This window comes from Lindgomyces ingoldianus (assembly GCF_010093535.1).
Source record: "Lindgomyces ingoldianus strain ATCC 200398 unplaced genomic scaffold BDR25scaffold_23, whole genome shotgun sequence".
Taxonomy (NCBI): Eukaryota; Fungi; Ascomycota; class Dothideomycetes; order Pleosporales; family Lindgomycetaceae; genus Lindgomyces; species Lindgomyces ingoldianus.
Window position 1 is genome coordinate 969,966 of NW_022985184.1, and position 13,629 is coordinate 983,594.

A 13,629-nucleotide genomic window follows, 5' to 3' on the forward strand; every position below is an offset into this window, starting at 1 on the left:
GGGAATGCCTTACAGAGAACCAGGCCTGAGGCTGGGGGTGTAAGTGATGTTTCAAGGCGTCGACATGCTGAGGCAGCTAATTTTGGGCGCAGAAGGTTCGCTCGCTGGGAGAAGGAAGTTAAGACATGCAGGTCGAGTAGTGAGACACTGGTGCGTTGCTTGGCTTCTGAGGTTATTCGGATGTAGGACCTACAGGAGAATACCCGGAATCAAAATATTACGAAAGAACTGTGGAGTGATGGGGAGGCTGTGTAATGGCTTTTGGGTTTTATTTCTTCTTGGCGTCGTACGTGAAAATGGCTTGCAGGGTAATTGTCACAAACGCGAAGTGACTTGCTTTTGGTGTTTGAGGTTGGTTGGGCAGGCGGGGTCATTGGTGCAGCGGACAATTGGTGAAGCCAGATGTCTGCGGTGTCGAGGGTGAGAAGGGAAAGAAAGTCTAATTTGACTCGCCGAGCCGGAAGAGTTTCAAGACGGTGAGGTTAGTAGAGGTACTGCGTGTTGGTACACTCTACAGAACATCCCAGTCTAGTTCAAGATGAAGGTCTGGGCCATTCTCAACATACTCTTTAATTCCAGCAGGAGACGGGACACCTACATGTCCTTTGCCTATGGAATGGGGCGTTGTGCATTGCGCCAGGATCTTTGTCCCATATCCAGTAGACATTGTTCTGAGAGTCACCTAGACTTCTCCATGTTGAAGCTGTCCTTTAGGGTTTTGCAGTTTGCTTCTCGTTTTGAGACTCTACACACTTTGCTTTACTGTATAGAGTCTCTACCGCAATCTTTAGAAGCGTGCTACCCCACGTGGAGAGAACAATACTGTGAAGCAAGTCATGATCTCATATAGAATTCGCAGCAGTGCTCCTATCTAAAGAAAAGACCATTTAGTTTGAGAAAATATGAAATTGTAGCTAAGAAGTCGGTGCGCAATCATCATCGCGTCACGTAGTCATAGTCTTGTTGAAGAGGCACGATAACTCCTTGGTAGAAGCGCTCACGGAAGTCATCATCCTCCAGACTATATACCGAACTATCAAAGATGCAGTGAACGCATCTGCGCGTAGCATCGGCATAGTTGCGAAGTTCTCGAACATGGATCTTTTCCGCGAGACGATCAGCTACAAAGTATTCCGTCAACGGGTTCCGGTTCTCGTGGTCATCTAGATCATCCTGTGTCTCGAATGCGGACAGTGGCTTCCCGTATGAAATCTCAAGGAGAGCAATACCCAGAGCAAACACCACGCTATTCTTTACGACTCGAGACCTTTTGTGCTGAGTTTGAGGCAAGGGAGTTGTGGAAGCAAAGTTCTTGCAAATGTATGGCTGGTCTGTGAGAAGCGAGGGCTGGGCGTTGTTCATGATATGTATGTCTTTCATGCTCCAATTTTCTGCAAGCCAGGGTGTATTATGCAGTTGAAGCACGGCAGAAGCAAGGGTGAGAGCCAGTGTACACCTAGTATCGACTTAGAAGCCTTTACGCATAAACAACAAAAGGAACACTCACTTTTCTTTAATACCAAAGCCTCTGCCAATCCGACTTTCTAGAAAATCTCGAATGGTGGTATGCTTCCCAGTTGTACTTTTCGGACTTGGTAATGTGACAGAGTGAATGTGGTGTTTGACTGCGGAGTCGTTTAGAACACCAATACAATTTGCGTTCTGTTTCTGGCCTTTCAGGGCTTCACAGAGATCCTTGATCCTCGGAGCAGCTGAGAGGCAGCGGTTCCATGAATTTTGTACTTTAGAGGAAGCTTGAATCACAATTTGGGGCGGTAAGGAGGGATTTTGGGTCGTACTGTGCAAAGTATTAACACAGTTGAGCTAGTAAAAAGAAAGGCTACAAGGAAAAGTTCGACACTTACGTAGGATTTACATTGTCTGACGGTTCTATCTCTACCGCCCGCCAATTCCAAGGCGATGCCGGCCCTACCGTGCTAGTATCAAATGAGAACAGAAACTTAAACGTTGATGGTTGATTCATATCAGCTTCTTTCCGCATCTCGAGCCGCAGGTTGGCTTGATGTCGACAATGGCATACGCATTGTGTGGACCATTTAGCACTAAATGTATCATAGAGGCGCTGGGCATGTCTATGAAAACGTTTCCAGTAAGCAGCATTGGCCTTGCGTTTTCGTTCTAGCCGTAGAGGTTCCAATGCAATGGCTCCAGATGCTAGTGCCTCGATGCGACTAATGTCCTCATGAATTGAGGAGAGTAGTTCCTTGTATTTCTCAGAGTTAAGCCCTCCCTTTATGCGATTGAGAGGATTCTTAAAGAATTGATCTCGTGCTCGAGTGTCAACGACACCTTCTTGAGAAACCCAGGAGGGCTAGCACGAGTTAGCGTAGCTCAGGATCTGCAAAAGCTACTTGCCCTCAGGTCAGAGTCAAGCCGTAGCTTGTGGCCGAATAATTTTATCTTCTTGTGGATCTGCCTCAAAGATGATTTGAATGGTAGATAATTGGGCCCTAATCGGCCTCGCAGGCTTGCATCTAGGGTTGCATCTTCCCATGAATGTTCCTCTATCTTTTCCAACAAGTCATATAATTGAGAATCAGGAAGAGCAAGCGGGCTCAGCAGCTCCTCACAGGTATTTCTGTAAATGGCGAGACTAGTAACAAAGGATGCATGAAGGTATTCAAAGACCTCCCCATACTTTTGCATGCTCTTCATCGTGGAAACCTACAAGCATCATCAGTTGCCGCTCAAATGTCATAATGGGCGTTATCAATACTCCTTCAGCGTAATGCTCTAACGCACTAATTACAAGCGGAATAGAACCGAGGACGACTCCAGCTATCTCGAACCCAGACATTGTGGAGTGAGGAGACCTGCGGGTGAGGTTGGGGAAACCGTGGAGGAGACATCAGCATCTGCTGGTGCGTGGTCTGTGCGCTGTGGGGCTTTGGCAGCTTTCCCACTTCTCAGCATCAGTCCAAAATCCGGACAAAGTTCTCGATGGAGGGTTCCATCGCTGAAGCTCATTTCACCTGTGTGGAGTCTTTTGTTACCCTCCTCTCTGCCCTTCAAGCGACTCCGCACCCTGATAAATATGCACATAATGCTTTCGACAAGTACCAACTCTGGGCTGGGAATATGGGCGCCATGCACCATGGCCAGCAGTTTAAAAAAAGCCTGGACTACAGACTAAGGGAGGCCTCTTTCTACAAAACCCAGGCATGGGACTCAAACGGCCTGTCGACTCCGACTGGCTAACGAAACCCCCTTGTTAGGTGTTGAGGCTGCTGAAGGACTTGAAAAGCATTGTAAGCAGATCATTTGATAAAACTATTATCATACGGACCCGAAAGCCGCTCCCTTCTGCCGCTTGTTGAGGGCTGACTAGAAGCGCTAATTTTGACTTACCAGCTTGATAAAAGTAACACTCTCCCCCTTGTCCATAATATTACAAATGTTAACACGATGGTCATAGATCTAAAAAGCATCAACGAAGAGTTACCTACGATTTCAGATGAGGGTACAGATATTAGCAAAATCGCAGATGAAGACTCTCCATGGGAGGTGTCCTCTGACTCGGATGAAGGCCCTGCGGGTCACGAGGGAACCGCTACACTCTCCAATCCCTCACATACCTCAAAACCTGAGACTTCCATAGAAACCACGGGCCTTCCCTCTCCGCCAGGGTCCCTTGAATTCGTGGTCAATTGCCTATGGAGACTGCCTATCCGGCGCCCGGCTCCCCTAGACCGGATGCGAGAAAAAGATGTAGCGGACACTTCATATTTTCAGCACTTTGACATTATGCATGTGAGAGATAAATTTCCCGCTATTGACGAAAGAATGGCTATCCATTTGGGTAGGATGATATCGAGGCGACGACAAACCATTCGGTACCGTAAAAAGCACACCGATGCTCTTGGGGGGAAAGAGTTGTCAACTTTATCTACTCCTGGAATGCACCGCGTAGTTGAAGCTTTTGCTTTTTCAGACGATGGGCCTACCGAACCTTTTTCCAGTATTGCAGCTTCAAGCCATCTCACACATGATACAAAAGCCACTACCATGAAGCCAACCGGGGAGACCAACGAACGTCTTCAACTTTATGCCCCATCTATGCCCGAATCAAGATCATCTGCAGCCTCTGAACAGATCACAGAAGACGAACCGATCAAGATTCCAAGACGACCATTAGGAGCGGATGGGCAGAATCTAAAGCAGTTCATATGTCCATATTGCTCAACTGCTCAATTCATTACGTCAGATAGGCCTTGGAAGTAAGTTTAGTGTGGCCCTTTCAAATATCTGTGCCTCAATAAAGATTTTAGAAAGCACGTTTTGGCTGATCTTCAGCCTTACATCTGCACATATCCAGATTGTAAATTGAACGACTATCCATTCGAAAATAAGGAAGAGTGGTTCAATCACGAGACACAATCTCATCGCTATGAGTTGTTCTGCAATACCGAGGGACATGCATCATTCTGGGAAGCGTCCGGCTTCTTAGAACACATGAAGAAAGATCACGAAGACTGCGTGAATGAGAACCAGTTACCGGCCCTACGTCGCATGTTCGAACAACCTACACACCCAACATCAGGGGCTTGCACTTTGTGCCAAAAGCAGGCAGTAAAGCTCAAAACACACCTCTCGCGACACCTAGAGCAGCTCTCATTATTTGCAATACCCCAAACAGACTATTTGACTTCTTCGGATGCCGGCGACGTCGGCTCAGATGTGGCTCACGAGAGCGTGAATGCTTCTATAGGTTCAGGGTCTTTCAGCCAGACTTCCGAACCTCTAGGAGAGACCGCTGAGTCTCTGGGTGACTCAAAGTCAGACCACTCTTTCCGAGCTGGCGATTCGGAAATGTCTTCATCTTTAAGCTTCGAAGTCTCTATACCAGACACTGAGGAGCAGCTGCAGAACAATGTTGATGTCTCGTGGGACCTCATCACTCCAAAATTTCGAGAAGCACGCGCTGCTGTACACCCCTCTAGTCCGCGATTAGAGAGTCCCAAGCTGGAGCCAAGAAGGAAGACAGCCAGAGAAGACGACCCCGGTATTGGAACAATGAATCGCCTTTTCCAACAGCGGCCGTTGTGTGGCGCTTCGATTGGTGCGTTCCTGGGTCAGGATCTACCGCCTGTTAGCCTTGGCGGCATTATTCTCGTGGACGGCGAGCCCTTTGGTATGACAGTTCATCATATACTTGATCTCCTAAGCGACGCCAAAAGTGAGGTCGGAGACGCAATACCGCAAAAGCCGACAGCTGAGGACTTACCTAAAGGCCATGTATCAGCTCCTTCTCTTACTTCTACGATGCAAAAACTGGATATACCGCCTGCTACTTCTCAGGACCGCAATGATCCTGACCCAGGCTTAGCTACGGATCCTCTGTTGCCAAAGCTTCCAGAGGGCTGGAGGGCTCAATGGGATGATGCATCAAGCAAGTACTTGTACATTCAAGCCCATACCGGTGTCTCTCAGTTGAATATGGATAACTACCCCGCCTCCTTAGACGCCCCCTCGCATGGTGGCACACCCGCACAATCCATGAATCTGGTCAATAAGCCTGCGGAACGAACCCAAGAGGTTGAGGTTGATAATCGTGCGATAGAGACCGATTACCCTAAGGGTGGTAGTTCTGGAGGGCTTACGGGTAATGGCGCTGGTCGGCTTCACGGGTCGGTCTTGGGAGACAGAACTCCAACTGACTGGTCTCTATTTGACTCTGAAAGACATGTACATGCCGAGGGCCCCGAGGACCTAGATTTTACCAACGACGAAGGCATGGCTCCTAGAGAAGATATTGTTTTTGAACTATCTGAGGATGAAGTTGAAAGTGTTGATGAAATTGAAAGCGTGGATGATGAAAGCGACTGGGAAGACGAAGATAGCAACAAATCGGTAAACTCAACCAGAACTGCTGGAGACATTGAAGGGGTTGTGCAAGGAGAAGGAAGGGATATCATCATAACACAGCCCGCAATCGACGATGTTGCTGAAGATTTTTTCCCCAACGAAGACGACAAGGACGGAGATCACCTAGATGCGCATGAGCTTGGATATATTCACGCATCATCTGGAACCAGAAGATGGAAGCGTAAAGGAATTGTCCACGAGATTGATTGGGCACTTATCAAAATAAAATCAGACCGCTTGCAGCCATACAATGTCGTTCTAGGTGGCAAGCGATATTGCAAGAACCCGGAATCATATTTGCGCCTACGACCCCAGCTCGAGGAACCAGTTTTTCGGCGGCTCTATACCCAAGAGGAGGATGAATATCCAACAGAAGTGGCCGACAGTGAAGGCCTCGGAAGTCGCAAAATTCACTGGACAGATCGTAATTCAGGTCTTCAGGGTGGCATGATCGAAGCAACTATGAGATCGGTCAAATTCTACGGGCGCAGGTCATTCTCGAAATCGTGGGCTGTTGCAGGAGCTGGTGAGCTTTCTATGACTCCAAAGGATTACCCTGTCTACAATCTAACATATGGGAAGCTGCACAAGTGAATTCTGGTACTTGGATCATTGATGACGAAAGCCGGGTATGCGGGATCGTGATTGCGAGGAGCGAGCGGTATCGTGTTTTCTACATCTGCCCCATGGACGTAATTCTCGAGGATATCAAACGGACTCTAGGTGCTAAGACTGTTTGTCTTCCTCCCCTCCACGGAGTTATGGATGATGGGAAGACATTCTCTTTTTCAGGTCCCCCAAAAGATTTGGCAAAGAGCCTTCGTGAATCTTGGAACGAGCAGCACGACTTAGACGCAGACCAGAGACTACTCTTCTCGAAACATGCATCTCCTTTGGATAGACCTCCTGTTTTATCTTCCTTGTCTTCAAAGAGCGTTTCGAAGAAGCTGCCACGTCATGCATGACACACCGCTAGTTTTATCAACGGGAAAACTCGCATCGGAAAGCGATCCTGTAGAACGAGCATCATAGAGCCACAGCCATTTCGCATGCTCCCGTCTATCATACATATATTCTTTGCTTTGATTAGCATACTTACGACTTTCCCACCAATAAAAATATTGGTACCCTCGATCACCCTGATTTGAACAATATTGAGTAGCCGCCAACAATCATGACCTACATTTCCAGAGTAGAAATGTTTCGTATTCCCCACGGCTACTACTTTGCCAAATCTGAAGCCTAGGTTACTGGCCTGAGACGTGAAAATTCCGCTGTTGATATCTCAATGCATACCTTTGAAATTGAGAAATGGACCACATGGATATTTGATGGCGTGAATGATAAATTACTGAGCTGGAGCCTTTTCGAATTGAATGATATCCAGAAAATTGGAGTTTTGTCATCACCAGCCTTTAGCGTGATAATCGTCCAGTGAAGTTGAACGCTCCTTGAACCAGTTCCCCTTCACGGTTTGACGTAGTACAATGTTCCAGTAGTTTGGGACCAGCTAGTATGGAGCGTGTTCATTTGGCCTCTTCATTCTTAGTCTGCGTCCGAGATTGTACCTCCTGCTCTTTTTGCTTCTTCCGGAACTCCTCAATCCTCTCATCAACGAGTGCGATCTCCGCTTCCAAGCGAAGAAGCTGCTCGCTAAGCCTCTGCTCATATTGTTCATCTGTGAGAACTGTCATTGGACTCCATTTTGTCTTTGCAAACCGTTGCAACCAATTGTCTTTCTCATGGACCCCATCTTTCCTCTCCTCTGCCCGTTTGTGTATCTCCTTGGTGTTCCGCCGATCGAGATAATTATACGCATGCTGGCCGCCGAACCCAAATAAGGTAAACATCATGGTACCTGGAATGATATTTCTTGGGCCACGGATGAGAGACGCTAACAGAGCTCCAGTGACAGCGCCAGATATGGTGCTTGCGCGGACTCGGTCATCTAACGTCGGCGAAAGGTCATTTCGAGGGGTGGTAGGTAAATTGCGAGTGATAGCCCACCAGTTCCGTAGACCGTCAGAATGGAGGATGGAGGTCCGCACCCCCCAGAATATGGTGCCACTGGCAAACCATTGGAGACCGGAGGCAAAGGCAAAGAGAACAGGGGTTTGGGTGCGGATTGTTCCACCTAGTGCGCCGACGATAACACCCGGGACGGCTGTGAGATTGTGAGTATTTGCTTGTTTGCTGAGAATGATACTGGGAAATGTGCAGAGCTATGAATGCTTTAGATACCTTGATTTACATGATGCTCTTCGTGAGATTATAGCCCATCGCCATGCTCACGAGAAGCCATAAATAATGCCAGGAAACAACCAAGTATTAAGAGAGAGTTTATATGGGGAACGAAGTGTTGGACCATGCACAAGGTGGGCAGCGGCACGTGAAATCTCTTGGCGCTGCAATCAGAATTGTGGATTTCGGAATCTTGATCCACAGCAAAAATAAACAGGAAAATTGCAAACACAGAAGCTGACGCAGGAAAAGAGCGAGCTCGGGATTCACGCAGCCCATTTAGAAACGAAACCAGAAATTGCTCTTACCAGCAGCTCCTCCGATCACAGTAGCTTGACGTGCTACGTAGAAAGGATGGGTAACCTGTTCAGGGTCGGGCGGTGGTACCATCGCTTTTTCATTGGTGGGCCTGGTAAACAGGATCGCAGCATGCACTGAGGTCGAAGGGGTTTGCGGATGAATGTCCTGGCAAAAGAGTGAGTAGAAAGAGGTTGCGCGGAGAGCCACCCGAGAAGCTGACTAAGCGGAGGCCGCTAAATCGCACTTCACGGCTGGCGGCCACTTTTTCCTCACCAGGCTCGGGTCGACCTTTGACCTCCACACCCACGCCCTATACCACAGCAACCTTACCCAAATACAATCGACTGAGGGCAGACCCGCTCTCGGTATATTCTCAGATAGCGCGCGGTTTCTACGGCGCGTTGACTGCGACCCGCAATCATGGGTATGTCGTCCATTCGTGCGGAGGTGCCCAGGCAGACGTGTGCGGCTTCGTTCTACGCACGCTACGTGCGCATGGTAGAGTGCGAGAAGGCCATGGCTAATTGTAGTTCCTGCAGCTCCTAAGTCGAAGACCCAGAAGATGTCCCTGGGGGACTTCCTGGGTGACCAATGTACGCGCCACTGTCACCGCTGGGATGGCATCACAGACTGACCTCGCTCCAGCACTCGGATCCTGGGCTGACGAAATGGAGGACATGCCCGTGGGAGGTAAGAATGCAGTGAAACTGAACTTTGTGCGTTGAATGCTAATTTTTTCCAGGAGGTAAAATTCCCGCATTGAGATGTGCCCGCATGGGCGCACCAGGCTCAGAGACCGGCTGACTTCTTTGCAGACTCCCGTGGTGGATATGGAGGCGAGCGACGTGCATTCAGCTCCGCTGGCGGATTCGGTGCTGATCGTGGATTTGGTTCATCTGCCTCCCAATAATTTTGCCCACCCCATGCTAACCTACCCTCAGCGACTACGAGCGACCGCGGGTATGCTATGCGCGAGGTGCTCCCCCTTCCCTCAAAGCCTCCATACACTGCCCATCTCGGCAACCTCTCGTTCGACGCTACCGAGGGCGACATCACGGATTTCTTCAGCGGGTGCGAGGTCACTAATGTGCGAATTGTTGAGGACAAATTAGAGCGGAAGCCGAAAGGCTTTGGCTATGTCGAATTCGGAAGCCTTGACGGGCTGAAGAAGGCTCTTGAGTTGTCAGGTACACAGTTCCAGGGTAGAAATATCAGGATCAGTGTCGCAGAACCACGTACAAAACCTCCCCCCCAGCCATGAAGATGAGTGGTACTAACACTCTGGCAGCCAAGGACCGCCCAGAAACCAAGGATATGTCCGACTGGACTCGGAAAGGCCCCCTTCCCGATCTCCCAGGCGCAGGCCGTCGTGCATCCGACCGTGGCGGCGGATTCCGAAATTTTGATGCCATGTCCGATGCTGGAAGCGATCGTGGCGAGAGGAGACGACCTCCTCCATTTGAAGGCGACGGGAAAGTGCGCGACTTCGGGAACTGGGAGCGAAAGGGTCCCTTGTCTCCTGTTCCACCAACTGGGCCGATGAGGGAGGGTGGCAGGCTGCGAAACCACGAAGGACCACGTGATGGACCGCGTGAGCGCAAACAGTCTCCAGCTTGGGGTGAAGGCCGATCGCAAGATGGATCTCGCCCTCCTCGTCGCGAGTTTCAAGATAGGCCTCACTATGACAGGCAACCCACAGCCCCAGAACTCGACAATCAATGGCGGGCCAGGATGCGATCTGACGCTGCTGCCAAATCCCCTTCCGGCACTCCAGAGACTAGCGTTCCTTCATCTCCTGCAGCACAGCCCGCGGCTCTTGCCACACGTCCCAAGCTAAATCTTGCGAAGCGAACGGTTTCTGAAGCCGACCATGCTCCAGTTGCTTCTGGCTCTGACTCAAAGCCAAATCCATTCGGCGCAGCGCGCCCGATTGACACCGCTGCCCGCGAGAAGGAGATCGAAGAGAAGAGGCAGCTTGCCCTCCGCCTGAAGAGAGAGGCAGATGAAAAAGCTCGAGAAGAAAAGAAGGCCAAAGAAGCGGCGGAGAAGGCGGCAGCTAAAGAGAAAGGAGCGTCCGGAGCACCACCGACTCCAACCACTGAAAAGTCGAAGGAGAATGCTGCGGATGAGAGACCTGTGAACCGCAGTTTCGAAATCCTGAGACGTGCAGGTGACGGTGGAGAAGCCGAGGCCGATGAAGAAGGTGGTGTTGATGCGCCTGCAAATGGCAATATCGTACAAGAGAAGGCCGTCAAACCGAGGGAGGTTGTCCGTGACCCTCCGAAGCCAGAGAGATCGTGGAGACGAAAGTCCGGGGCTCCTGCTGCACCGCCTGGTTCCACGACCGAGAATCTCGAAGACGACGGTTGGAGCACGGTTCCCCAGAAATCTAAGAGCAGCCGCCGAGGAGGTGGTCAGCGTGCCGTTGCCTCTTAAAGTTCGAGATTTTCTACTTGCGCGGCGCCTCGGACGTGATCTCAGTCTTATTATCACTCCTACCGTGTATCATGGGATCCTCATGTCGTTGCACTTCATGTTGGTGTGCTGAGCCACCATCGTTCCCGACGAGATTTGTATGTCTGTTCGTCGACTGATCGGCTTCTCTTCTCTTAGCCGGATTTCAGGTTTGGTCTCATTCTTGCGCTGTGTCACAAGCATGCACATTCGCCTTGCTTCATCTGACTCTGGCACGCGAGGTAACACTTTCGGCTTGGTTAGATTGGCGGTTCGTTTGGACGCTAAAGTAATGGCCGCTGCAAGGACCATTACATGTTTAATGAGTGCTTTTCATTCCCCTTTCAAACCTCTCTCCCTTCTTCACGCCCACATATTGCTGTTGTACTTCCTCTCTCTCCTTTTCTCAAAAGTTTATGGATCCAAAATCCCATCATATGTGTTTCTGGGCCTTCGAAATTACCGGGACCTGTCGTTCTCCTCTCTCCTCGCCTTCTGGGGTTGTGGGTTACAATGTCAGGTTCGTGGCGAATGTGTTGCGGCGCGGAAACATTTTGGGGAGAGTTGCGATGAGGATCTGAAATAGACGATTGTGCTCGGGCATGTACTTAGTCTAGAATGCGAAATGCTAGCCTTCTAATGCATAGTGGGGGCGCTTGATTTGGATGGAGCAATTGGTATGCTCTGCAGACAGTGCTCGGTTCACGTGACTGCGCCTCTTAAGTGTCCTAGAGACCAAACGACTGTAGTGCCTGCACTCTATCATGTTCCACAATGCATGCTGGAGGAGTCCCTCATCTGCATGCTTCTCCTACCAATAACTAAAGTCCTGAATGACTGCGTTTGTAATCGAAACGCATCGATAAATTCACCAGGAACTCGCGCATCTCTCTAAGTCTCATACCAAATTCCTACACTTGTCGAATTGAGAGTCTGTATTCCGCATCCAATTAGTACGGCAAGTTTGCATCTGACCGATGCCACCATAATCTCGATGGAGCAGTGCCAAACGTCGATCGCTTCCGGTCCAGTCCAAGTTGCTAGGCCATGCCATTTGCCCCTCATACGTCAATCATGCAGCTTCTTCTAACCCCTACAACCAAGGCATAAATCCAATCTTAACCTCACGATTCTCCTCATCATAACCATTTACTTCAAGAATATTTCTTCGAGTATCAGTCCGAATTTTAAATGCCCTTGAAACCCCAAACCCCAGGTCCAAATCCTACGGCATTACCTTCTGCACCCTTCTCTAGCCGGTCGAGAAAGCTAGACAAGGATACTAAAGCAGGATCTGGGAGAGCAGGATCTGCGGGTGGAATTGTGTTGAGTATAGAGCAGAAAGGAGGTAAGGAAAAGGAGAAGGGAGATATGAGTTCGACAGCAAACGTCACAGGAGCACCACCGCCTAAGGATACTGTAGGACCTGGGTCGGGACCGAGTCGCCAACGCCGACGTCCGAGGAAACTAAATAAGGAACCGGTCGGCCAGAATGCGAATACAAACGCTCCTCCTGCTTCAATGTCGGCGGCTACGAATGATGTCACAACGGCAGCAGCTTCAACGATCGAGCTCGAGGCTCTAAAGTCGCGCGTGCGGGGCCTCGAAGCCAAAGTCGAGGATCTATATAAGAGTGGTGCAGATATTCGGGGTGCGAGGTCACCTCGAAGGAGAGGAAAAGGCAGGAAGGGGTCGGCAGAACAACAGCCTACAATTACATCGGCTACGGCCACGGACGAAAATCCAATCGGGAAAGTTGAAGAGATTGAAGAGGGCGGTGAGGAGCTATCGAAGCTGGAGGGTGAACTCGACGTTGCTAGACAAGATTTGGAATCCTATCGACGACTGCGACCGCGAAATATTCGCTTGAACTCTGGGGACACTGAGTACATTGAAGAAATTCCGAGGGATTGGACGCCGACTACGGAAGATACTGTGGATACAGGCGATCGGCAGATCACGCTCACAGGAAGTTATCGGATCCCTCTGCCGTCGACTGTAAGCATGGCAGATGTCAAGAGTATCCAATCTGGCGTATCCGCAGTGCAGAATGTGGCTAGGAGTTTCTTGGAACAGAGAAGGGCACCACAGGCCGTGCAAGGCCAAGAGAAGACTTCGCAACCTCCAAGACCTCGAACTACTACAAGAACGGGAAGAGGCAAACCGGCCTCGACTGTAAAAGATGTGGCTATAGAGGCAAACGGAGGGCAAACCTGGGGTGAATGGTTTGGCGGTTATAGTATGGCTATTTCAAGAGCAGTCAAGAATATCGAAGCCGAGACTGCAATCGAGAGCCAGAAGGCTACTGGAGTGCAGACAAAGGCGACTATGGCCCCGAAAACAATAAAGCCGGCTGCTGGAGGCGTTCCAAGGACTACTGGTCAGAGGCCTCCGTTCAAACCACGTGCAGGGAATTTGAGCAGCGAGCAAGTCCAGGGCCTAATAAGCTAAGTTGTTTGGAAATCATTCCTTTCGGTGGGATGCCCTTATTATTCGAGTAACACGTAGGATTGAGCATTTGAAATTCGTAGCGTATGAAGTGACCTCAATAAATTTCAATGACTAGAAGCTGTCCATGCACTATCCCGTGAAAATACGATCTGCAGAATAACTATTAAGCATGAGTGATGAAACTCTTCGCAGAAATTCCCTATAACGATAACTACACATGAAGAATCAAGGGAAATTCTTCTGTTGCCCCACTATAAAGGCAATAGGGAAACTAGGCTATCCTTTATTCAACATCTC

The 13,629-nt window shown here is 49.7% G+C and overlaps 7 protein-coding genes across 7 annotated transcripts; 4 read left to right on the plus strand and 3 right to left on the minus strand.

Moving 5' to 3' along the window:
• Window positions 1-936: 936 nt before the first annotated feature.
• BDR25DRAFT_344152 (uncharacterized protein) lies at window positions 937-2,823 on the minus strand (the record flags this gene model as incomplete). The annotated part of the gene is made up of 5 exons (XM_033693906.1): window positions 2,738-2,823; window positions 2,377-2,685; window positions 1,866-2,332; window positions 1,508-1,798; window positions 937-1,456 (listed from the first exon to the last, which is right to left on the minus strand). The coding sequence occupies exons 1-5, from the start codon at window positions 2,816-2,818 to the stop codon at window positions 937-939; spliced, it is 1,668 nt and encodes a 555-aa protein (XP_033545801.1). The 5' UTR covers window positions 2,819-2,823.
• Window positions 2,824-4,287: 1,464 nt separating this feature from the next.
• Window positions 4,288-4,653, plus strand: BDR25DRAFT_372851 (uncharacterized protein; the record flags this gene model as incomplete). Its single annotated transcript, XM_033697255.1, has 1 exon — window positions 4,288-4,653. A coding segment is annotated over one exon (366 nt), but the record flags the coding sequence as incomplete, so codon positions are not given.
• Window positions 4,654-5,556: 903 nt separating this feature from the next.
• Window positions 5,557-6,562, plus strand: BDR25DRAFT_54431 (uncharacterized protein). The gene has a single exon (XM_033698723.1). It carries the CDS (start codon window positions 5,755-5,757, stop codon window positions 6,478-6,480), a length of 726 nt encoding a protein of 241 aa, XP_033545803.1. The 5' UTR covers window positions 5,557-5,754; the 3' UTR covers window positions 6,481-6,562.
• A 538-nt stretch (window positions 6,563-7,100) lies between these two features.
• BDR25DRAFT_304858 (uncharacterized protein) lies at window positions 7,101-8,578 on the minus strand. Its single transcript, XM_033690299.1, has 3 exons — window positions 8,436-8,578; window positions 7,183-8,050; window positions 7,101-7,121 (listed from the first exon to the last, which is right to left on the minus strand). Exons 1-2 carry the CDS (start codon window positions 8,515-8,517, stop codon window positions 7,413-7,415), a joined length of 720 nt encoding a protein of 239 aa, XP_033545804.1. The 5' UTR covers window positions 8,518-8,578; the 3' UTR covers window positions 7,101-7,121; window positions 7,183-7,412.
• A 140-nt stretch (window positions 8,579-8,718) lies between these two features.
• BDR25DRAFT_54446 (uncharacterized protein) lies at window positions 8,719-10,898 on the plus strand. The gene is made up of 7 exons (XM_033698724.1): window positions 8,719-8,851; window positions 8,967-9,020; window positions 9,073-9,117; window positions 9,170-9,172; window positions 9,243-9,317; window positions 9,369-9,662; window positions 9,716-10,898. Exons 1-7 carry the CDS (start codon window positions 8,848-8,850, stop codon window positions 10,861-10,863), a joined length of 1,623 nt encoding a protein of 540 aa, XP_033545805.1. The 5' UTR covers window positions 8,719-8,847; the 3' UTR covers window positions 10,864-10,898.
• Window positions 10,899-11,341, minus strand: BDR25DRAFT_54447 (uncharacterized protein). Its single transcript, XM_033698725.1, has one exon. It carries the CDS (start codon window positions 11,191-11,193, stop codon window positions 10,933-10,935), a length of 261 nt encoding a protein of 86 aa, XP_033545806.1. The 5' UTR covers window positions 11,194-11,341; the 3' UTR covers window positions 10,899-10,932.
• A 645-nt stretch (window positions 11,342-11,986) lies between these two features.
• BDR25DRAFT_372854 (uncharacterized protein) lies at window positions 11,987-13,332 on the plus strand (the record flags this gene model as incomplete). The annotated part of the gene is made up of 1 exon (XM_033697256.1): window positions 11,987-13,332. Exon 1 carries the CDS (start codon window positions 12,073-12,075, stop codon window positions 13,330-13,332), a length of 1,260 nt encoding a protein of 419 aa, XP_033545807.1. The 5' UTR covers window positions 11,987-12,072.
• Between the last annotated feature and the right edge of the window lie 297 nt (window positions 13,333-13,629).